Below are 25,261 nucleotides of genomic sequence, written 5' to 3'. Positions count from 1 at the left end.
ATTGGCGCTGGATGGGGGTCACACGGCCACACTCCCATTAAAAAAAAATTGCCGGGGCACAGGGGCATCTATAAAACCCCCCCAATTTATTTATGAATGTGGCCCTAGAGAGGCCCCCTCTTTACCGGTGAATAAGCCTCAGGGAGGTGGTGGCCACCAGATCATCAGGAAGGGGTATAAGTGTGCACTCCCTACTTATTTTCCGCATGCCCCCAGAACATGACCCACCCAGGGGCCTATTAGTAAGGAAGTGCTGGAGCCCACGCTTCTTTTTTTTCAAAATTTCGGCAGGAGCTGGGATCCAATGCACCTCTCACTGTAAATTAAACAAAATAAAATGTTTTTTGACCCTGCAGGGTCCCTGTGGGACACCTCCAAGAGTCCTAGGGGGTCAAGGTATTCCTACCCTGACTCCTTCTCTTTTTTAAATGCTTTTTATGGGATTCGACTCAAGCCGAGTCCCAAGATGTGTGCAAACACTTCCTTTTGTGAAGCATTGGCAGCCAATCAGATCTCAGCATGAGATCAGGAGGGTTCATGGAGCCCTCTCGTCCCTAAGAAAATGACAACTCTTACATAGCATGTTGACTACCCCTCCCTGGCATCAGGCTAATTAGACACCTAGCTAAAACACGTGAGACATCCTGCATTCATAGAATCATGAATGATGCAATTAGTCAATATGTTAAGCGATTAAGCTCCTAAAAATCGTATGAATGCCAGGAGTCCTATTCTCCACATATTTGTTGATACATTCTTGCTGAATAATGTTCTTGCTGCGAGAAGTGACACCGCAAGGGTAAGTCACAAAGCCCTGAAGGCTTTCCCATCAAAACAGCCAAGTTCCTCAGACCTCACTGAAAAGCAAAGCATATGCTCATGTGGTGCCCAGCACCAGATATCCATTGGCTTTGTAAGTGAGACTGAAGGATTACCGTGGAGTACCGAAGTCCCCACCACAGATACATACATACATTCATATATATATATATATATATATATATATATATATATATATATATATATATATATATATATATATATATATATTTATAGTTTTTACCCATGTATGCTAACCAAATGCAGATGGAGTTCATAAATGTATCTTTCTGCTTGCACCCTTTCTTTGGACACGGTTGGTTCTGTGGTGCTTAAAGCGAACTGGGAAGTGCTATCATTTTGACTACATTGACTTTCTTCCAATGGCCTAAAATGACCTTTTTTTAAGCTGCTAGTAGATTCCTCACTCAAAGGTGGATAGAGGGTGCCACAAAATGAGTCTTAAAGTCTGGAAGTTCATCATGCTTCAAGTATGTGGATGTTTTTTTTTTTTTCTTAGGACCCATCATCACACTGAGAGCTGGTGTTTCCAGAAAATATAATACAGGCAAATGAACCTGAGTAAAATGCATTACCTTCCACAACTCTCCCCTTATATTGCAAACAATGCTTCAGGTCTTCAGCTTACCATATGTACCGTCTATTGTCCAGTCCATAGTCCGCCCCCAAGATCCCAGAGCGAGACCACATGAAGCGAGGGAGACTTTGCTCAAGCGTAACTGTTGTGGCAACCACCTATGCAAGGCAAGTCAGAGAAAACAATGAAAAAAAGCAAATACATATTTCCCAAAATACGTTCTGCCAATTCCCTCTATTGACATGTAATATTATTGTTTGTTGCAACGAAGACAATGGTAAGAAAACTGTACAAAAGTATGATACAAGGAATAAAAATATGGCTAGACTTGTTGAGCCTTTGACCACGGTGTGGGGCGTGTTATTGCATGCTATCTACTAGCACATAACAAGCTGGGCTTTAACCCCTTACAAGCGCATGACGGAACCACGCCTTTATGAGCCACGGGCGGCGTGTGCTCATGACAGAGTGGTTCCGTCATGCGGCTGCCGCTCCGCCCACGAAGCATTAATTTACAGCCTGTGCATTCTAAGCAGTATGGCTTTCGTGCAGGAAGGGACTTTTTCCTGCACAAAAACAATCCTCTGAGTATTTCCCTCTTTCAATGCGAAAGAGGAAAACACAAGGAGAAATAATGGTATTTCTCCTTGTTTATGCCTCACATGGGGAGACTTGTCATTTTGACGCTTTCCCAGGTCTACGAGTAAAGGGAAATCTGGAAAAACGACAAAATCCATAGGTGGAAGCGTGGGAACACTTGCGCTCTACCTATGGAACGCCTCCCTGGGGCAGAGTAACGCAGCAATTTGTGCCTTGTTTGGCTTGATAAACTTGACTAAGTAATTGGGTCGCCCTTGCACCCCTTGAGTGGAGCTTGGAGAATACAACTCAATGATAAATGTGGCCCCAGATTTATTAGAGGCTTTTGTAATGTTGATGGAGGTGGGTAGCGGCCCCTGGCTCTAATGGCCTCCCCAATGCAATGTTCAAAGCTGACCAACATTACTGGGGACTTGGCGGTGTGGTGGCGGTTCAGACCAGGATTGTTCCTGTAAATTAGAGGGGATCAATTCTAAACCCAATCTGTAAGAAGTTTAACCTGGGCGATCCTGGAAAAAATAGACTATTTGACATTTGGAAGTGGAGCTAAGATGAATGTTCAACTTTATTACATTTGAGAACTGGGTAGAAGAAGAAAAACTGCAAAATCTTTCACAAACAGGTTTTGAGGCCAATTGTAGTTCCACCAATAATATTATGGCATCATGTAAATGTGCATGCTGACCGTTCAGAGAGTCCATTCGTCAGCGGCGCTATTGTACACATGTTTTATGGACTAAAGTGCAGTCTTCAGTGGAGTCACTGGGGCTCTTACTGATCTAAAACTTCTGCTCGTGACAATACATACCCTCTATGAGGGAACCGGGGTACCGGTCAAACATGGCCATAAGCCATTCATCTAAGCATAGCCCAAAAAAACAACCCCTACTGAACTGGAAAATATTTTTAAATGGAGTCTAATCATCTCCTCCTAGACTGAGCAGAAATCATGCATGCGTTTTTTAATACGCAGATGGTCTGCTCAATTTCAATCAGACCCAGGACCCATTAAAGGAGGGATTTGGTGTTTTTGTTCTTGTTCCTCTAAATAAGGACACAAAGTAACTATAAACCTGTTTCCCTGCAGACTTTTCTATTTCATGGCTATCATTGCAAGTAAAGCAAAAGGCTTACTGTTGAGAAGAGCATGTAGCAGTTGTTTTTGTTTAACGGGATAAGCCTGTCATTAGATAGCCTTAGCTTTCTCCTATAACTCTTCTATACACCCACACCCAACCAACCATGGATTCTTTCACCCACAACTTTCAGCCATGCTTGTATGATATCGCAATCCCATCATCAGCTTGCATACTGTTGCAGCCAACTATCCACTCATGTGATCATGTTTGCCAAGGAATGGTGTCTGCCTGCCTATTGTCTGCATTTTCACCAATAAAACCAGTGAAAAATGTAGTTGTTGGTTGAGGAGATGAAACCTTATTCAAGCAACAGCCTCAATCACTGTAAGAGTGAACCACAAAAAAGCACAACATTAACCTGTGTTTAATCCTCTGGTAACTTGGCACAAAAACAGTCTTCCAACAGCAATAAAGTGAAACCACAACACAAGAAAAACCCTACACCAATTTACAATAACAGTGTACATTTTTATAAATTGCTTGACACCAAAACATTTATAAAAACAACCAGTAGAACCTGAGTAATACAATCTCAAAGGTTTATGGTAATATTGAAGAACCGGGTTTTAGAACCCAGCGGCGCCAGGGATAACGCACGATGTCTTCGGATTCCCCTGCCTCGGCAAACAGAGACACGGGACACTTCTTGATGACGTCAAAGGCCAAATTTTATTGGCTGCAACCAGGAACAGAGGTCTATGAAGCACAACACGGGTGGTTCGCTAGAGACTGCACAAATTCATAGAGCGGAGCATCGTCTTTTATACCAAAAAATCACATTCCTGGCTAGTATCAATTACATACAAACTGACCAATGGAGAAACGACATTTCAAACATATCGCATGACGACAATCCCACTTTCCGTTGTCCAGCCCACCAGAAATGACCAAGCAAAATTCAACATTCCTTTTCGAACTGGCCGGACAAACCCATCATAAAGACCTCAACCCAAATCAATGATTAAGCCATAAAGGAAGGAACAGAAGCAGATGAGAAGCAAGATAGAAGGGTGTGTGCATGTACCATAAACTAAGAAATGTCCTGCTCTTTGTTCTCTATCTGACCAGCTGCTTAACAAGGAACTGGCTCAGCGAGGTCAGCCTCGGGCAAGGGAGTCAGTTCGGCCAGGTCACACAAGAGTCAGTTAAGGTGTACGTGTCCCAAGGACTCGATCGGCCATAGTCATTGGCCTATGTGAGGGCAACCACACAAAATGGCTGCCACACGAAAAATGGAACCCGAGAGTTCAAACAAAATCCCTGAATACGTAGTGTTCTCATTGATCGGTTATGACGAAAACACTCGTACACACCGCTCATCATTTGCGGTCCGCTGATATCGAAATCGTCTATATCCGACGACCTTCATTGAACGGGTTCGGAATCACAGAACCACAGACCCTTGGTCCCGCAGTATCACAGAACCAGAATATAGCGCCTAAAAGCACAAATGTCCAGCCACGGTTATCGGGTTGTGCGAGACCGGGTAAAAGTCACAAGTTCAGACCCACTTTGAGTGCCGGCCAGAGACAAGGACCCATTTATTTGAGCTGAAAAGGTTACCTTCTAATGTCCAATGCAAAGAGTTTTCTTTACAGTGGAGGGTGCTGCACAGAGCAGGGAGAGCATTGCAGCTGGTCATCTCTGTAGAATAAAGAGCAGGCCAGGCATTGCGAACAGCATTCGCTGTGCAGCGAAGATCCTGTCAGACATCACAGACGGTTGTTGCTCAAAATTCACGTTGGCGGTCACTGCTTTAAATGCTGTAGCTCGAATTGCAGGTCTTGCATTGCCAGTAGCCCCTGGAGGTCGCTGTAGGGCAGAGTTAGGTTCACAAGAGCTTTATGTTGGTGGTCAGTGTGAGAAGCATGGTCTTGGTGCAAGCTAGCGTGTTCGCAGTCACAAAGTGCCCAAATCTTCAGGATTTCTCCTTTTGTTTAGAAGGAGCTCAACTGATGCAAGCGCAAGGCTTCAGGACCTGAAGGCAGGGCCAGACGTAGCACTAGTGGTGCTTGGTGCAACAATCTTTTTTGCAATCCCCCTTATGACCTACTCCTCGTATTCCCTCACTAGCACCTGGCAAAAGTGCCTGTCGTCTCTCCATAACACCCCTCTCATATAAATGTCATTTGTTTTAATGCACTGGTAAAGGCTGGCTTTACTAATCCACTCAGCTATCCACATAAAATCTATAAATGTGTTCTTTGCAGCAGGCATCTTAACACTCCGCACTACTTTATGACAGGTCAAAACTGTCACTAGACAAAACTCCATCTCACAATCTAGCAGGAACATTAGTCACAAGAGTTATCTTGATATTTGTATTGCTGCCTTAAAGCTGGGCACACAAGTAACTCAGCAGCAGGTGCTTTTAAATTGTAAGTTACTGGTAAACACAGCGCCCCCCCTGTCATCAGTACCCCCTCAAGGTCAGCACCCAGTGCGGACGCACAAGTTGCACCATCCTAAAGCCGGCCCTGCCTGAAGGGTACCTCGTAGGGAGCAGAAACCCACTACCGCAGAGGCCAGCTGGTCCAGATGCACGTTCAGGCAGGTTCAGTGAAGTAGGTCAGCTGGGCAGTGGCAGAGAGGCCTCTGGAGCTTGTGTTCTTGCAGCTCAGAACAGGAGGTAAGTAAGCTAACCCTGGAAGTTACTTCAGCCTGGTTGCAGATCCAATCTTCCTTCTCAGACAGCAGGGCAGGCCTCTGGCAGCATGGCAGCAGGGCAGCCCTTCCGCTGTAGTAGTACTATTCAAAGGTCCAGGGGTGTACTAAGGAGTGGGTATGAGGGTCCCCTTTCTATACCTGGTGCTCACTTTGAAGTAGGAGAAGCTTCTGGAGATTTCCAATTAAAGAGGTGTCTGGAACTTCCAGCCCCCCTGCCCTCGTCCCAGTCCATCTGGGGTCACAAAAGGCTACTGTGAAGTCCTTTGTGTGAGGGCTGGGCCAGTGTCTTTGAAGTGCAAGTGTGGCAGGTGAAAGGTCTGCCTCCCCATCAAGCCAGCATGGCCCATCCTTCCAACATTCAGACCCTCGAATGTGTGGCTGTTTGGGAGGAATATGAAAAGACCAACTGCCTCACACACCTAGTCATGTGACCCAAGTGCAGTCTACCTGCACCAAGGGCCTCATTTATTGGGTTTTGGCGTGGGGCAAAAGGGCAGGTAAGCACCACATTTATCCAATACAGTTTATTCCTGTCCTTTCCCCCTGCACTTGCCCTGTTTCCGCAGCCTAGCTGCAATGCAGACACACTTTCACCATGGTGCAAGGGTGCCTATGTTGTCAGGTGGGATTGATTTTGTGCAAGGAAGGGGCATCTTCCTGCACAAAAACAATCGTGTGGGGCTTTTTTCTCTTCTATGTGTGTTGCAGAATGCAGAGCCCATGAAAAGTGGGAAAAACAAGGCAAAAATAAAGTTATTTCTCCTTGTGCGCCTTCCCTTGAGAGGAGTAAGGTTTTAGCGCATTGCTAGATTTTTACGGTTTTGTAAATCTGGAAGTGTCAAAATCCAGGGCTGCCGCATGGAAAAACTCACCACACTGCCTCCCCTGCGCAGAGTATGGCAACGCAGTGATTTGTGCTGCCTTGCCTAACTCCATATCTATGAGGCCATTCTAAGCCACGCAAAGTGGCTTTGCGTAATAGATTTGATTTATTTTTTAATACTCTGGCAGCGCAATGGAGATACAAATATACCCCCAAATGCTTATGGCATGAGACTACGGTTTGGCTTAACTCCAACTATTGGCATACAAGTATGGCCAAGGGTATAAAGAAATCACAGTCACAAAGTGCCGAGCAGGTGGGGCAGAGAAGGGAACATCAATTCACATATTGTGCATCTGTGAGAACCTGTGCACCTTGAGAATCTCGTGGCTTTGCCCCATCTGGTGTATTTTAAACATACGGACATGTCAAGCAGACCTGGTAGAGTGCATGAAAGGAGACTCAGTGCAGCTGGCGGTACGGTTCATGAAGTTTCTGACTACCGTAAAAGCCAAGCTGGATTCTGGCAACCATACGGAACTATAATGTATAATGCTGTGTTAATCGTTTTCATTTTTATTTCTTTATAGCTGACAAAGTGGTGTATACATTTTGTATCTTCAGAACAACAGGATGACAAATTGGCACATACCTTTTTATAATGTTGTAAATTATGCACCTCATACTGATTTTAACCCAGCATGAGTGCAATGATTTTAACTAATTGTGTAATAAAACTATCTATCTATCTATCTGTTAATCTATCTATATTAGGGCAAGAAAAGTACAGCTTTCCAAAAGTGACATTTTTAGAATTTTGACTTAAAATCCGGCATTGCCATTATAAAGGGTTTTAAATTGCAATTCCTCAGGCACTAAACATGACATTCTTACCTGCTCCCAAGCAAAAGTTATCACTTATTAAATGTAAGTAACTAACCCAGTTTTATCCTTCAGGAGAGGTAGGCCTTGTAATAGTGAAAATCACATTTGAAAGTTTTTCTACAGGACATGAAAAACTTGAAAGAACATGTCCAACTTTTTTTTAATACAATGCAACTTGAGGTATGGACTGTTTAGGGCCCACACTGGAGGCAAATGATATTTTAAAAAAAATAAGATTTAAGCTTGGCAAAAGGTTTACTTTGGCAAGTTGAATTAACAATTTGAACTGTATTCACAGGCTGCAGTGGCAGGCCTTGCACATATATTAAAAGTCTACTTAGTGGATGGCACCAGTAGCATTTAATTTACAGGCCTTGGGTACCTGTAGTACCACTTTAAATGGGTCATTTGGGTGTAAGCCAAAGTCACCCTGTTTAAAGGAAAGTTCACAAGTATTTTAATACTAGTCCTCGCCGGAATTTTATTTATGCCAGAGTAATTAGAGTAATTGCAGTGATTACACATTACTTTTGTGATGCAAAATTACTGAAATTAAGTGATCAAGTCAGTTTAAATAATTAAGAGCAATTTGGGGCAAAAATCCTACCACAGGAGCACAAAAACAATAGACTTAGAGAGAGCAAATGGCTACTGGCGTCTGCTGTTTGTCTCTTGTAGCATTTAGAGCTATTTTCTTAGCACAAAATGCATACTTTGGCCCATATTGGACACAAGGCTACATTTTGCACAAAACATCCTAAATGCTGGATTATTCTTCTCATGTAATTATGCATAATTAGAACAATTTTGTGGTATTTAGTAATTCCACTAGAGAGAATTATGCCAGATACACCCACCCCTATTTAGCTAAAAACCAATGCAAATGGATCAGAAAACAGAAAGGAAAGAGGGAAGGCAAAAAGTGTGGGGGGGACCCTGCAGAGAGGGCCAGGTCCAACAAAACCATTACAACAAATGGAGTTAAAATAAGTCAAACTTAATGGCTTTCCAGAGGCTGAGTCTGGGGTTGAACTGTGCGGGTGTTTCTCTCCTGCTCCTGCTGAATCGTCGTTGGATTTGAACTCTTTCTTCCCTGGATGCAGCTCCTTTCCAGCGAGCTGCCGCTGCTGTACTAAGGACCCGCCCACACCGCTGCGGGACTGAGAGGCACTTTCCTCACCTGTAGCCTCTTCCCCCAGCGGCCCTGCCCCACCACCTGGTGCTGACATAAACTTTCGCAGCACCCGCTGCGCGGGTGCTACTCAGAAGCGGAGTCTGGGGTTGAACTGTTCGGGCGTTTCACTCCTGCTCCTGCTGAATCGTCGTTGGATTTGAACTCTTTCTTCCCTGGATGCAGCTCCTTTCCAGCGAGCTGCCGCTGATGTACTAAGGACCCGCCCTCACCGCCCACACCGCTGCGGGACTGCGAGGCACTTTCCTCACCTGTAGCCTCTTCCCGCAGCGGCCCGCCCCACCGCCTGGGAGGATATAATCAGCCTACTCGTCTCGCGCAGCGGGACGCGCGCGGGGCAAAGCTCGGAGCGAAGCCCGGGCAAAGGGCGGGCCCTCTGAGGCCCTCAGAGGCCGGATAAGGCTGGGCCGGGCCTACCCTCTTTAGTTTGTCCCTTGAACATTGGATTATTTTTTTAACACTTTTCCTTTTATGTTTTGCATCCATTTCGTCTTGTTATGCCTTCCCCGGCCATGGAGGGCACTCCTATGAAGTTGGGAGGGGTTAAAAATAGGACTCTAGACAAATATTTCCCCCGGGCTGCGGGAGACGGGGATAAGGAAAGTACTTTCATCAAGCTCAGGGCGGAGCGTAGACGTTCTATAGAAAATCTGAAAAATAGGCCCCTTGGAGATAACTCTAGATCACTTAGTGAGGAGCCATCCTCATTGGATGATGTCCCCCTTCTGCTGAGGGGTTGTACCAACAACCCGACTGAATCAACCACTAACTTAACCCCCTCTATTAGCCCAAGTAGTGTGACTGTTGATCTAATCTCCCAGCCCCCACCGGCCATTAAAGCCAGGAACGCTAAACCTAAGTCAACTCCTGTGCAAGGGGTATACGGGCCCCCACCTAACAAACGCAGGAGGAAGTCGAGGGGTGGCCAGGGAAAAACTAAAACAAAAATCCCCCACTCTGATTTTGGGAGGACACCAAAACCCCCCCAACCACTGAGAGGTTATTGGAAGATGTACATATAACACCTCCTGAAAAGGTTACCATTATTACCGATTCGGCTGATGCCACGGTAAACAATGTTACCAATGTCCCTCTTTCTGTTGTTCCGTTAGGAAATTTGGAATTTTTGCTTAGGTCACTATTATTGCCGATTAGCGAGAGTATTAAAAAGGTTGAGATTAGACTCACTATCCTGGAGGCTACACTAAGTAGTATGAAATCTTCGGTTAGCCCCCAGGGTAGATCTCTTGAGACTATTCTCCCTCCCATTGTCCCTCCCAACTCCCCTAACATACCAGTTAGTTTGGCACCCCCCTTGGTGACCACTGCTGCTCCCCCCCCACAACCCCTTATGGCTAATTTAGCCCCAGCTCATCCATGAAACCCTAACAGGCCACCTTCACCTGTAGGCCTAGCTCCCCCTATGCCAATCATTGGCAGTATTGCTCCCTCACCCCCAGTGAAGCCTCCTCCTAGAACCCGTAGGCCCAATCTCCCTCCAGAGGCAAACAATCTCATGGTAATCATGGCCGGTGTTCCCCCACTTGAAGTGGGCGAAGGCGAGAACTTTTGCTCACTGAAAAGTAAGGTTATCAAGTGGTTGAATTGGAACAGACCCCTCCCGGCCCACCTTAACAGCGAAATCATCATGGTGAGAAGGGTACCTTGGGTGGGTAAAACAAACAAATCTATAATAGGGGATTGTATCCTGGTGAGTTTTCGAGACGCTGGGACTGTTACCCATATATGTCAAGGGAAGAATAGATCACTCGAATCAACAATTCAGACTCTACAAGTGTCGTTTTTTTGTCCCGGCGCAAAAAACGAGATCGGGGAGAGCCATGGGAGGACTATCTATATATGTAGATCTAAACCTTCCGGGCAGCTGGCCCATTACGGACTGGAAATCACATGCCATACAAGCAGTACGGTTTAATGGGAAGGGGCTAAGACTTACTGTTTTCAACATTTACAACAATGGGGTAGGGGGAGACCATACCATACCTCATTTGTAGGAGAACTGGATGACAAATTGGGTCAGGAAATCATAGCTAGGAAAGCGGGACAGGTACCTGCTCTGCTGGTCATGGGAGACTTTAACTGTCACCTATGCTCGGCACTGGTCCCAATAGATGCAGAATGGTCTCATTGCCCCGTAGAGAAAGGGCCGCATTTCTCCCACACGCCGGATGGTTTAGCTTTTAGTAAGCTCAGGCTTAATCACGATCTAGAGCACACTATTAATATGATGGGTGTGCAGAGGGATGGCAGCCTCCCACCAACATTTAAGGGTAGAGGATGCTCCTCTTTTATTGACTATATCTTAGTTTCTAGACTTTTAATAAATAGAGTCATCAGCGTAGGGATAGAATGGAGCAGTTTTAGTGATCACAACCCCCTTGTATTGGGGTTGTTGTATCTGGCGGGTCCAAGAAGTAGATACCAAGGTACAATTACTGAGAAGGTAACAGACCAGGGAAGGAGACTAAGGTGGTCCAAAATAGATGGGGAAACCTTTTATAAATCCTTGATGGACTCTGGAAAACCCGCCATGGATGACTGTTTAGATATGGATGTTCAAGGTCCTCGGTTGCTCGAAGCATTTGGCCAGATTGCTGACCTTATAGACAGTCTACTAAAAACTAGTGCGCCCATAAGGAACCACTGTAACCCACGTTGGTTCGATAGAGATTGCTCAAAGGCTTTGAGGGAGCTCAAAAGCAGCCTTAAAACCAAACCAAGAGATATCCTACAAATTGCTGTGTATAGGAACAAATATAAGGGGAGGGAGACTAAGAGGAGGAAATTAGCTCTACAGGGAGAAGCGTGGGCAGACCTAAGAGAAGTGGGGGAAAATAGGGACATGTCCGGGTTCTGGAGCATTATCAACCAACCAACTTTCCAGGAAAATAACACCCCGGAGATAGGATCAAACATCCTACCAGAACAGTGGGTCTCTCATTATAAGGGGCTGTACAACTATGAGCCAGGAACAACTGAAGAGCTTGTAGGGACCTCACATCAGGGCACTACAGTAGTGTTCACCATTAAGGAGATCACCGCTGGAATAGAGGGATTGACAAAAAACAAAGCCCCTGGTCCAGACGGGATCCCCCTGATTTGTTTTTGAGCTGTGTAGAACTGTGGGCTCCCATAATGACTAGGGTCATAAATACTGCCATTACTTGTGGTCTGCCGCCGTCCTGGTCAAAGGCCATAATCGTCCCTATTTTTAAGAAGGGCAATAGGGACGATCCCAAGTGTTATCGCCCGATTTCCTTGATTGATGTGTCTGCCAAACTTCTGGGAAGGGCGATCCTCAACAGATTGTCCGAGTGGACCAAGGAAAATAACATCTTTTCGGACACTCAATATGGATTTAGGACAGGGAGGTCCACCAGTGACCAATGCTTGAACCTCTATATGCTGACTGCCAAATACACCATGGCCAGCAATGAAGCCATCTATATGGGGTTCATGGATCTGGCAGCGGCATTCGATCATGTTAATAGGGAAAAACTCTGGGTCATGATGTCTCTTATGGGGATTGAGGTTGGCCTAATTAATATTTTAAGGGAACTTCACAGTGATACCTCTGCTAAAGTCCGTTTTAATAGGGAGGGTGGGCTGACCGATTCATTCCCTTGCAAGAGTGGGGTACGGCAAGGCTGTATTCTTGCCCCATTTTTATTTTCACTTTATATAAATAATTTGGAGCAGTTCTTGTTAAATTTAAAGACAGATTGCCCAAGGGTGGGGACGCGTCACATTCCCGTTCTGCTTTACGCAGATGATGCGGTCTTGCTCGCACGTACGCCTAGGAGCTTACAGATTTTGATTGATGGATTTGTTAAATTTATGGGCTCCTTAGACCTTTTTGTCAATTTGGGCAAATCATATGTGTTGTTGGCTGGTAACAAACCTTGCACCAAATTTAAGTATACAATAGGAAACCATAAAATAGAAGAGGTTAAAACATTTCCCTATCTAGGTCTAATTTTCGACGGGTCTTTACAATTTAACTCCCTGGTTGAGGAGCGCTGTTGCAAAATGATCGCTACTAATGGCGCTATTGCAAGTTATGGTAGGAGGGTAGGCAGATGGAGTCCTGAACAGGTGATGAACCTGTATAGCTCCATATGCTGCTCCAAAGTGATTTATGGGGCAGAGGTATGGGGCTTTGTTAATACTGTGAAAATACAGCGGGAAGAAAATAAATACCTAAGAACCATCCTGAGAGTACCCCCAAGTACCGCTGGTTTCATAGCACACAGGGAACTAGGGAGGCCTTACCTAGAAGATCTGGTAAAACTTAGGCCAATAGTGGCCTGGTTAAAAATTTGGGTCAACCCTGAGGCGTCTCTGAGCAGGGAAATTCTAAATGATTGCTTAGAAAGAGACAAATGTATGAGAATACCATGGCTCAACTTTGTAAAGAGCACCTTTGAGGCCCTTGGCTACAGGAACCTCTTCACTGACCCGGTAGCAATTGTATCCCAGCACAAGGCGTTAGTAAAAAAAGCTTTTTTAGATCAAAAAGCACTACAGAGAGCTGAGGCTGAAGGGCCCAAAAAGACTGTGAGGGTTCATAACCTGGTTAAGAGCATCGAGGGAATGGAGCCATACCTGTATCTCATGCATAATGCTCAGGACAGATTTCTGATGTGTCGCTTTAGATTAAATCTACTTCCACACTTATTGGCATCACCAGCAGGGTTTTTAACCACAACTGAGCAGAAGGGAATCTGCGGCTGCGACAACAGGTCTCCGCAGGATTCCCTTCACTTTGTACTCCTGTGTCCTTTTTACTCTATGCCCAGGCGTAGATTGTTAGTGAAAATCTTAAAACAAGCCAACCTTAAACATGCTAAAGAGGCCCTAACCTATATACAGAAAGCATCTGACCCTTTAACATTGTGTTGCATAATGAATTTTATTAAAGTGGCGGTCCGATTAAGGGTAACCAGAGGAGAGGAATGATGCCTAAAATTGTTATTAATCTTTTTTAAAGGGTCAAATCCCCTTTTCCTTTTTTGCCATGTGTATAAATAATTATTATAATTAGGATCCTGATAATGATTTAATGAAATTTTTAATCATGTATATATGTATGTGCTTTTATGGTGATTTTTAATCATCGAATAAAGAATCCTTGAATAATGGCTTTCCCAATGCTAGTTTGTATGTGCAGTCTACCCAATAAATATGACTGTAATCAGTGTTTTTCTTTATGTGAACACATCTTCTTCCAAGCTTCTACTTGTTCACCTTTTGAATGCATGAATAGCTCATTAATCTGTACATGAATCACCAAGAAAGACCTGTGAAACTCAAATCATTCTGCTGTTGTGAACATTCACATGAGATACATTTAAATACATTAAAATTGACCTAGGGTATCCTAATATATGCCATGGATGAGGCCATCAGAACATATTTGGGATACACCTGAATAAGTGTGAGGTGTTGTAAAAATACCTATTATACACAGTGCCCCGGGGGTGCACAGCAGAAATTTGCACCAGTTTTTTTGCGGTCCCAAATTGCAGTAGTAGGGATAGATGCTTGTGTGACGCCTTCTGTAAAATAGATTGCATGACCAGTAAATGTGCAGGGGCAGGATCTCAAAGCAGTGTTTCCTCATTTGCATGGTTGTGTGGTCTCATGCATATCAGGGAATCAGTTGCCTTTCCATCTGTGCAGTATTACAGACATGGGTGCAGAGGCAAAGCGAATGTTTGGAGGCTCATGATTATGTTCCTGATATGGGTGATGCATGTTCATTGAATCTCCTGATGAGACCCTCTAGAAGAGAAAAATGGGTCTCGGGGGCACCACAAACATCCCCTTTCAGGGGCTGGGGTGACTCACTGTATACACCTGTTTGGGGAATTTCTGTCCCCCCTTTAAAAGTCAGGTTAGTTTGAAAGAACCAGTCTGCCCTTCACTAATGCACTGTTCACAATGTGGGCGTGGCTTCATGCTTGCAATACGAACAGCACATTTGGTATGTTATGGTGCGCTGTCATGGACCGCACCTGTACCCAAAGGGTGTGCCTTGGAGCAGAGTGGGGCAAGGCACCGTATCCACAATGCAGCACCTGGTCAGTGCTATCTTAGAAGAGAGGACTACCTTCACCTACTTTAAAGAAAGGTGCCAAATCAAGACCTTTGGACTGTACTGTGAAAAGAAGGGAATCAAAGAAACCATGAATGTCTTTTGATGGCATTAGAGGTTGACAGTCAGGCAAAGCCTATGATGATGAAGATGGTTAATATGGAGATGGCAAAGATCAGAAATCTAAGGTGTTCCTGGCAGACAAATAGTTTCAGTCTTCTGTGTTGCAATAAGACTTCAACCTCCTTAAGAATAGTCTAATATGAGCTCCAGCATCCACTTACCTGCAACCTCCATAGTTCATCGCGCTCTTGGGCAAAGCGCCAGTGCGTGTCGCTCATCATGGCAATGAACAGGTTGAACATCAGCAAGTTGCAGATGAGGGTGAAGGCGATGTAAACCACATGGTACATTACGGGTAGATTAACTGCATAGTTGGCAGGTGAGTTCAGCACGAAGACAAGAAGCTGGTAGGTGGAGTACAGGGACACTGGGTAATTATAGAACATGCCCATGGCATTGGGGTCTTCAGTCTGGAAAGCAATATACAGAGCTGACGGAAAATAAAGCAGGGTAGGGTAGGGGGGAGGAAGGGAAGTGAGTGGAGGTAGTGAGAGGAAGGGAGGGGAGGAGAGGAGAATAGAGGGGAGGGGAGGGAAGTGGAAGGGAGGGGAGGAGAGGAGGGGAGGTGATGGGAGGAGAGGAGAAGAAAGGAGAAGAAAGGAGAGGGGAGGGAAGGGGGGAAGAGAGGAGAGGAAAGGGGAGGAAAGGAGAGGAGAGGGGAGGGGAGGATAGGAGAGGGGAGATGGATCGAGAATGCGAGGGATGGAGAGGGGAGGAGACGGGAGGGTAGAGGAGGGGAGGAAACGAGAGGAGAGGAGAGTGAAGATGGATAGAGAAGGCGAGGGATGGAGAGGGGAGGAGACGAAAAGGAGAGGAGAGGAAAGGGAAAGGGAGGGAAGGGGAGGAGAGGAGAATAAAGGGGAGGGAAGGGGAGGGGAGGAGGTGAGGGCGTGAGGGGAGGGGAGGAGAGGAGAGGCGAGGAGAGGAGAGGAAAGGAGATGGGAGGGAAAGGGGGAGGAAAGGAGGTGGTAGGTGGATAGAGAAGGCGAGGGATGGAGGGGAGGAGACGAGAAGAAAAGAGAGGAGAGGAAAGGAAAGGAGAGGAGAGAGGAGGGTAGGGGAGCGGAGGAGAGAAGAGAAGAGGAGAGGAGAGGGGACGTGGATAGAGAAGGCAAAGGATGGAGGGGAGGAGACGAGGGATGGAGAGGGGAGGAGACGAGAAGGAGAGGAGAGGAAAGGGAAAGGGAGGAGAGGGGAGGGAAGGGGAGGAGAGGAGAATAAAGGGGAGGGGAGGGGAGGGGAGGGGAGGAGGTGAGGGGAGGTGAGGGGAGGAGAGGAGAGGAGAGGAAAGGAGATGGGAGGGAAAGGGGGAGGAGAGGAGAGGGTAGGTGGATAGAGAAGGCGAGGGATGGAGAGGGGAGGAGACGAGGAGAAAGGAGAGGAAGAGGAAAGACGAGGGTAGGGGAGCGGAGGAGAGAAGAGGAGAGGGGACGTGGATAGAGAAGGCAAGAGATGGAGGGGAGGAGACGAGAAGGAGAGGAGAGGAAAGGGAAAGGAGAGCAGAGGAAAGGAAAGGAGAGGAGCAGAGAGAGGAGGGTAGGGGAGCAGAGGAGAGGAGAGGAGAGGGGACGTGGATAGACAAGGCGAGGGATGGAGGGGAGGAGACAAGAAGAAAGGAGAGGAGAGGAGAGGAGAGGAGAGGAGAATTAGGTTTCAGTCAAGAACGTAAAGTATGAATAACAAAACAAGTTTCACAAAACAACAATAATCTTCGCAGGCCCTGTGTTCATGTCATAATATCACCCCTGTTATTACAGTGATGTAAAAACCTCCACCTTTCAATGGTTGACAGGCACTTGAGAACACCTTCCATGTTATCTTAGATTTGCAATACAGGCAAGTCCAAATAATGTCATCAATGTGTTTAGAAGTAAATTAATACAGCAGTCAATAGGACGATGCACCAAAAGGGTTTACTCATCCAAATGTGCTTGATTCCATTAAAACTACACCTCAGCCATGCACCAAATTTGTCAGGTTTTTGTAACTTCCCCAACTGTGGGACCTTCACGGACCTGGTAGAGTTCTTAAAAAAATTACTAGGAAAAAAACAGCAAAATGTAACTTTTGCAGTCTAACAAAATACCAATAGAGTGGAAAGGTGAGGCAGGAGGAAACACTGGGACTGAGGGCTGTTTCTGGAACTAGAGTAATAAGATGGTTGCATGGCATCACGCCTCAATAATAAACAATAAAAGGCATGATCCAAAAAAGGCATAGACAAAGGGAAGTGTATGGGCCTGTGGAAAGGGAATGGGGTGAAAAAGAACAGAGATGGCTGTCTCCGAAAGCAAAAACATCCTGATAAAAAAAGGACAGATAATGTTTATTGCAAAATCATTAACAAACCATGTTTGTCAAGTTTCATTTCAGAATCATGCATCAACATTTAGGTACATTTCCTTAAGCAGGTATTTTCTCAGGGCGCTTACACTCACAGGCGCTATATTAGAACTTGGGCCCAGATTTGCTAAGGTTTTGCGGTGGGGTTGCATCCTTTTATGGTGTAGCCCCAACACATAATCCTTTTTGACATTTATTAATCCATGCAAAGCTACTTTGCATGGCTTTGTGTGGATTGGTAAATACAAACTAATGCAAGGCAGTGCATAGCGCTGCCTTGTGTTAATTTGCGTCTAGGAGGCGTTGCATGGGAGCAGCATGGCCCTTCCAGTGCATCCACCCATGGAATTTGATGCAAACTCAGATTTACTGCGGTAAGTAAACTTGGGATTGTGCCAAGAAGCTACACTTCCCTGAAGCAGGAGTAACAAGGAGAAATATCTTGATTTTGTCTCATTACTCCCACGTCCTATGTCTTATGCAATCTGAAACATGCATAGAAAGAGGAAATTGTTGATAAGAATTGTTGTTGTGCAGGAAGGTGTCCCTTCAAGTATACAAACAATCTGCCTTTAAAGCAGGCACCCTTGCACCTCAGTGCATTGGCACTAGGAGGACACAGATATGGCATCTTTCTGCTCTCCCCCTTTCACGCAATGCAGTGCAATGTTAGTAAATCTGTCCATTGGGGGCGCATTTACGATTTTTTCCTGCAAGGCAGGGAGCAAGATAACTTGCTGTGCCTTGTTTCATGCAAAGAGAGAGAGTAAACATGCTTTATATTTACAACAATATGGAGCATTTCTGTCCTCTCCTTGCGCAGGCACACTGTAAGCTGCCTAAGTTTCTGCGTGTGCCTAGCTGTCTACAAGTAAACAACCATGAATAACAGGAGTACCGAAGAGCATTATAAGTCAGATTGTGAACCTCACTGACAGCACAAAGTAGGCACAAAAAGAAGCACACATTTACCCCCCCCCCCCCTTGCACACACATTAAAATAGCACCAGTACCTGTTCCAAAGCCAAGCACCACCACGGACATCAGACACAGGAACCGCAGCAAATCCCCAAACATCATCTGCAAAGAAACACAACCAGGATGTCAAAACTATGCACATGTGAATAAGAATCAGAAGTACTTAGGGGCAGATTTATGAGGCCCTTGCGCCACGTTTACGCCGCTGTTGCGTCACGCAAGGCGGCGTAAATGTGGCGCATCCCTACGAAAGATTTACAACGTGACGCATCTAGGCTGATGCGTCACGTTGTAAAGCCCTGCGCCGCTTGTGGGCGTTTCGGCGCAGGGTGGGCGTTCCGGGGCAGGTGCACCTCGCAAAAGTGGCTGAGTGAAATCTACGAGATTTCACTCAGTCACTTTTAAGCCAATGCTGCGTCAAAAGCCTGCGCCTGCTTGAAGCAGGCGTAGGTCTTGACGCAGCATTGTTAAAATGGGGCACCCCGAGCCTTGCTGGAGCTGCGTCGCGCTTGCGACGCAACTCCAGCAATGCGCCACATTTCCGGCACAGATGCGTCACGCATCTGTGCCGTTTTTGCACCATGGTGCGCCGCATTATAAATGTGGTGCACCATGGCTGGCGGAGCTGCGGCGCACTGTGGCGCATATTAACTGGCGCATCCCTGGGGATGCGCCAGTTAACATAAATCTGGGGACACTTTCCTAAATTGTTTGCACACCAAACGGAGGAACATAGCACTGCCAGCGAGATACAGCGGCTCACCCTTCTACAACTCGGCGCACTTCCACCACTCGGCGCACCCGCTCCGCGGGTGCCCCTTCGCCTGTGCTGAGGAGGGGAACATACCTGACGTTCGTGAGGAGCACTGAGGCGGTAAGGAGGAAAAGCGGCACCGGGCGTGTGGCTGCAGCGGGGCTGCGAGCGTGCGGGGACTTCAATTCCCAGAAGTCCCTGCTAGACCGACGGAGAGCTTCCGGTCCGCTCTCCCTGCTGGCCCGCCCCCCGCCCTCCTGAGGCTTCATAACAAAATCCTACTCCCGCAGCACGGGACGCAGCCCGGGCTAAGACGGGGCAAAGACAGGGCCGTTTTAGGCCGTTAGAGACCGTTCAAGACCGGACCGGGCCATTCCTCTTGGTTTTAATTTCTGTGTTTCATTAGCTGGCCTTCCTGCACTATTCATATATTTATTGTAATATCCCTTCCACACAATGTCCTCACGCGAAACTAGGAGTAAGGCTACTAAGACCTCCAAAAAAGCCACAGGCACCTTAGATGATTTTATCACCAGGACCAGCCTCTCTATTGATAATGAAATAACTAAACTTCAGCACAAAGTATCAATAGAACTTGAGTGTGCCAGGAGGCTCTCAACTGAACTTGCACTCAGAAAAAAATCTTCTCTAGGCAGCATTGCAACCTCCAAAACGCCTGAACGCATTACTGGCCCAAAACCAATTATAACCTCGGCCGAGGTTTACTCAACAGTAGAGGAAACAACCCCTCCTATTAATCATGAACCTCCTGGGCCTTCCGTTAGAGCCGAATCTGAAAGTCTATCACCGCTGAATCTTTCAAAGGAGAGTGCTGAGGATATTGCAAATGGGGCGTCCTGTCAGCTACCAGCTGAGACAGAGTCTAATAAAAGCAAGTCACCCGCCAAGGCACCATCAAAGCATAAAAGAAAGCGCAAACACCTAACCGCTTTCGCTAGGAAAAAAGCAAAAGTAGCACTTAGCCACAATATCACGGGGGGAACACCAAGTATGCCTACTGTAACAACTGATAACACTGTACACGATGTAGCGCCAGTAACTGTAGAAAATACTAATGCCAACATAGATGAACAAATCTCTATCGTCATGTCTGATCATTCAGTCAGTGAGGGGCAAAGAGTCTCGTCTGATATGGCAGAACAAGATGGTGGAAGGGAAGAATTTTTAAAATTAGTGTGGGAGACGCTTAAGAGACTACTTAAACCACTAGAAATCAGGCTAACTGGCATTGAGAACCATCTACTTGAAGTTGAGAAAAGTGTCATCACCCTGTCAAGTTTAAGCCTTAACTGTACTGAAGTGCCTAGAGCCACTCAGCAAGCTCCAGTCCCCGCCCCGGTCTTAACAATAAATACAAATCCATCGAATGTGCAGCAAAAAAAGGAGGGGATAGTAAGAAATACAAATGTTAAACAACCAACTAGCATTAAGGAAAAACCTAATCCAACTCCCTCAACTTCTACAGCTGTAAATATTACTAGTAAACCTTCACAGAAAAATCAGGTACATAGTAACACTTCTCAATTGCCAATTCTTCCCTCTACCCACTCTTCCAACCAGAGTGTATTAGTCCCAAATAAACCCCAATTCAATCCGCCTGCATATCCTTATATTACTCCTGCAAGTAATCAATCCTTGCCTGATAAATCTTTTATAAATACCACCCATAAGTCAAACCATCAGTCTAGCCACACGTATAGCAATTTTAGAGGAGGGTATATAGATCTGCCACCAGACGCTAGTCCATTTGTAGCTGTCCTCACAGGGGTGCCAGAATTGGATAGCCAATATGAAGAAAACTTCCAATCTTTAAAAAACAAAGTGATTTTTTGGCTAAACAAATATAAACCCATTCCTAACCAGATGAAAAGTAAGATCCTTATGGTTAGGAGGGTACCATGGGTAGGGCCAACGGCCAAATCAACCACGGGTGACTGTATTGTCATATCCTTTGAAGAACCCCAAAGTGCTGAACAAATCTGCAATTGGAAATCGTACGGTGCGAATCCTCCCATTGAAGCTAGACCCCTATCATTCTTTTACCCTCCACCTAGACCCATTCATCATGTCCCCAAGTGGAACCCTGTCAACCAGTATTATGGCAGTGCTCCCAATTTGGCTAGACATGGTGATTATAATATGTGGTCTGGCATCCCCACCTTCAATAGATTCAGTTGCCTAGATGCTGTCGATTGACTTGGCACTATGCCTGACTGTATCTCTGAGCTATATGACACCTTCTGTAGCATGGACAAAGGTAATCCCAATCTTAAAAATGTCCTACAATTGCATGATGATGATCAGATCACTAAGGATAGGATGCATAGGACCATCTCAAATCCCCAGAAAATGGAATTATCTTATAAAGCCGGAAATGTATTCTATAGTATAGCTAAGGGTGGTCCGGATGGGGGATCTAATACTGTAGTGAGAGAAAGAGCCAGGGATGCAGAGAAAGACATGCCAAACCTACAGCTAGGCAGCGTATCTAAACAGTGTGTAGCCAATCCTTCCCCTGACACTCAGAGCCTATCACCTCGCTTACTTATTCTATCGTGGAACATCGCAGGTGTTTGCAAGAACTTAAAAGACCCTGACTGGGCAGACTATATTGACACCTGTGACATCTGTCTGCTACAAGAAACCTGGGCTACAGAAGTTCCACACCGGGTAGGATATAAAACTTATGGTATCGAGGCAGTCCAGTCCGACAGAGGAAGACCATCAGGGGGCCTAATAATTTGGCTAAAAATCACCTTGGTCATGCAGGTTGATCTTGTTGATACAGGCTCTCCTGATATTTTGGCCCTAAGGGTCACTCCACCCTGTGGAAACGAATGTTACATCGTCAATGTTTATAACAGACCGATCGGCCACTCCAAGGTTTCACCAACACTTGAAGCCATGGATCTCCTCTTGAAAAACGTAGTTGGAGACACCCCGGTTATCTTGGGAGGAGACCTAAATTGTAATTTCGAACCTGTCCCGGGCATCTCTGATGTGTTTGAAGATGAGGACCAAGCGTATAACATTCCCCACCTTGAAACCACAAAATATGTTAAATACTCTACATTGGCCAGCCAACTATTAAGACTCACCGCAGATCACGGCCTTAGAGCAGGCAATGGCCGTCTCCCGTCGGACTTGCAAAAACAACCAACCTTCTCTAAAGCTAAAAGCAAACTAGACTTTGTACTTGTTTCTCTTAGCATCTGGCACTTTTTGATTGATCTGAAAGTAATAAGTAGGGGGGAAAGCGATCACTATCCTTTGGAACTTTACATCAACATGAATATGGTTAGTGACACCATCACAACATCAACTGAGAATACCCATGTAAGCATGTGTGAGGACGTCCACACAAACAACAACAGACGTGCAGTAAGATGGCCACGTGTTCTGGCGGATGGTAAGGCCTTAGCGTTGGTGTACTCTCTTTTTGAGCAAACGTTTGCACATATAGTTGACCATGCCTTCTTACCTGAACACTTTGATCATTTCGTTGATCTACACAAAGTCTTCTTTTCAGAACTAAAAACGTATCTAACAAAAATGCTGAGAAAAAAGCAACAAAACATAAGAGTGGCCAATCACGGAAAGTTATGGTATGACCACTCGTGCAGGATTGCTAAAAGAAACGTATTGCTTGCCATTAAAAACAAGGCAAAAGAAGAAGTTAAACTTGCAAGGGTGGAATACAAACGTATACTAAAAACATCCAAAAAACTATGGGAGGAATCAATTTGGGCTGAAATGCTAGCTGCTGCAAAAATTAATGATAACCTTGGCTTCTGGAGGCTGGTGGCTAATGGGGGGCATGCTGGGAGAGCCGTGAAAGATGTATTCCTGGATGAGATGACCTGGGTAACTCACTTTACAAATCTCTATAAACAATACGATGGTGACAGTAAAGGGAGCTTATGGTCCCCCCCCTTATTGAACCCCTCAACTTTACACTGGATGAGACAGTAAGGGCGATCAACGAACTTAAAAACACCAAAGCCCCTGGCCCGGATAAAATACCAGGGGATCTTTACAAACACGAAGTTGACGTCTGGGCCCCTTATGTGAACCGCCTGTTTAATGTTTTATCCTCAAACTGCAACTTTCCAGATAGTTGGCGTGCAGCGGAGGTTGTGTTAATATTTAAAAAGGGGGATAGACTGATACCCTCTAACTACAGACCTATTAGTCTGATGGACACGCTCCAAAGATTATATGCTAAACACTTGCTATTCAGGATTAACGACTGGCTGGAAGATTCGAACATAATTTCCAAATTCCAAGCTGGTTTTAGGAGTAAGACCAGCACTATAGACCAAATTTTTCGATTTTGTTGTTTGATTTGGAAGTATGTGCACGTTAAAAAAGGTCACCTGTATGTAGCCTTCGTTGCCCTGAGGGCTGCATTCGATCTTGTCCCACGCAGTCTACTTTGGAAAACTTTAAGAGAAACAGGTCTACCGGGATGCCTCCTAGCCCAAATAGTTGAGCTGCATGCTGACAACTTTGCAAACATCAGGTGGGGCCCTAATGGCGAGTTGACACGCAATATTCCTATTGAACGCGGGGTTCGCCAGGGATGTGTCCTGGCCCCTACCTTGTTTTCTCTGTTTATTAACCACATGGCTGCTGCCATGATTTTTGCCGTGTGCTGGATATTGCCATTTTGCTGTTTCCATGACGAGCTCAGCTCGTCATCAGCACACGACACCCGTGGGTGATGACGAGCTGAGCTCGTCATCAGCATCGAAAGGGTTAATGATGTCCCCGAATATTTGAATGCTTGTGTTAATGATTCGCCGCAGCTCAATGGTGAAAGGGTGCCTGCGTTGCTCTTCGCAGATGACACAATACTTATATCTCAAACAAAAAAAGGGCCTCCAGGCACTTCTTAATTCCTTCAGTTGCTATTGTCAGACAAAGGGCTTGGAAATTAATGCTGATAAAACAAAATGCATGTCATTAAATCCCAGTATGCCAGACAGAGGGCTCCTGACCTTGAATAGCCAAAAATTAGGTATTGTGGAAAACTTTTCCTATTTGGGTGTTGTACTCGATTCCAAACTAAGTTGGAAAGCCCAAATCGAGAAAAGTAAGATATCATATGCCCAAAATGTCAAGCCAATTTTATGCAAAATGAATACTAGCACAAGAAAAAGTGTAACCCCGGTTTTAGAACTTTTTAAATTTAAAATACAATCTGCTGTGCTATATGGAGCAGAGATATGGGGCCCATGGGCAAAGAATAGTTTTCAATATCTGGACAACAAATTCATGCGTGCTTCTGTAAGGGTTCCTAATAGTACACCTCTTTTACCTCTCCAACTTGACCTGAACTTTAGGAGAACAGACCACCTAGCTATCCTAAGACCATTAATATTCTGGGTTAGGCTTTGGACCACCCCGGAGCTGATAGAATACAGAAATGGTCTGCATGAACTGATGACTCTTGATTCCTTTAATTCCATCCAATGGCTAGTGCATATTAAAAAATGGTTTACACTCCTGGGCTTATATTCAATGTGGGAGACTCCCGACAAAATGTCCACCTCTTCCAAACTAATAGTTAAGCGAGCCTTTTGGACCCACATGAGTGGAAAATTAGTGGATGGAAGTAGTGTTGGTTCCGCAGTCCAGGTCTTTCTGTCATTTAAGGATGAGTTCCGTTTTGAATCATTCCTGGACGAGATAGAGCCACCCATTGCAAAAACCCTTTACTTAAAGTTCAGATACGGGATACTTATGCTGAATTACAATACCGAAAGATGGGCACAAAAAAGACTGGGAGAATCGAATGTTAAAACGGGGTGTTGCCCTATGTGTTCCAATGTCTGTTCTGAGAATGAGGTTCACATGTTTTTTGTTTGTAGCGCATACATGAATGCTAGAAAGAAATGGCTAAAACCAATGTGTAACCTCTTGGGAACTAGGTCCTGCTCAATAGCTTTTAGGATCATGAAAAGTAATTCAACCCAGTACATTGTATTTAGCATAAGTAAATTCCTATATTCTGCCTACATAACCCGTAAGAAACAAGGACAGGTACTTTGAGTTGGAAAGGTGTATATGTTTACATAACTCTTACATTTTTAATATTTTTATATATTTTTAAAATTGAAATGAAATATATTGCGTGTTTTAAAAAAAAAAAAAATAATAATTGTAAAAGCTATTCTTTCTCCATGTACCATTTTCTTA

At 45.2% G+C, this 25,261-nt stretch overlaps 1 protein-coding gene across 1 annotated transcript in view; it reads right to left on the bottom strand.

The window, feature by feature from the left end:
- Positions 1-25,261, bottom strand: part of LOC147700599 (transient receptor potential cation channel subfamily V member 6-like) — a 117,528-nt gene that overhangs the window by 2,882 nt on the left and 89,385 nt on the right. The window contains exons 12-14 of the mRNA XM_086929704.1: positions 18,321-18,387; positions 15,126-15,394; positions 1,469-1,575 (exon numbers count right to left, since the gene is read on the bottom strand). Coding sequence (XP_086785830.1) covers positions 1,469-1,575; positions 15,126-15,394; positions 18,321-18,387 — 443 coding nt within the window. The remainder of the gene's footprint in view (positions 1-1,468; positions 1,576-15,125; positions 15,395-18,320; positions 18,388-25,261) is intronic.

Source organism: Lissotriton vulgaris, chromosome 7 (genome assembly GCF_964263255.1).
Source record: "Lissotriton vulgaris chromosome 7, aLisVul1.2, whole genome shotgun sequence".
Lineage (NCBI taxonomy): Eukaryota > Metazoa > Chordata > Amphibia > Caudata > Salamandridae > Lissotriton > Lissotriton vulgaris.
The sequence above is the reverse complement of the archived record's forward strand: the minus strand, read 5'-3'. Positions and strand labels throughout refer to the sequence as shown.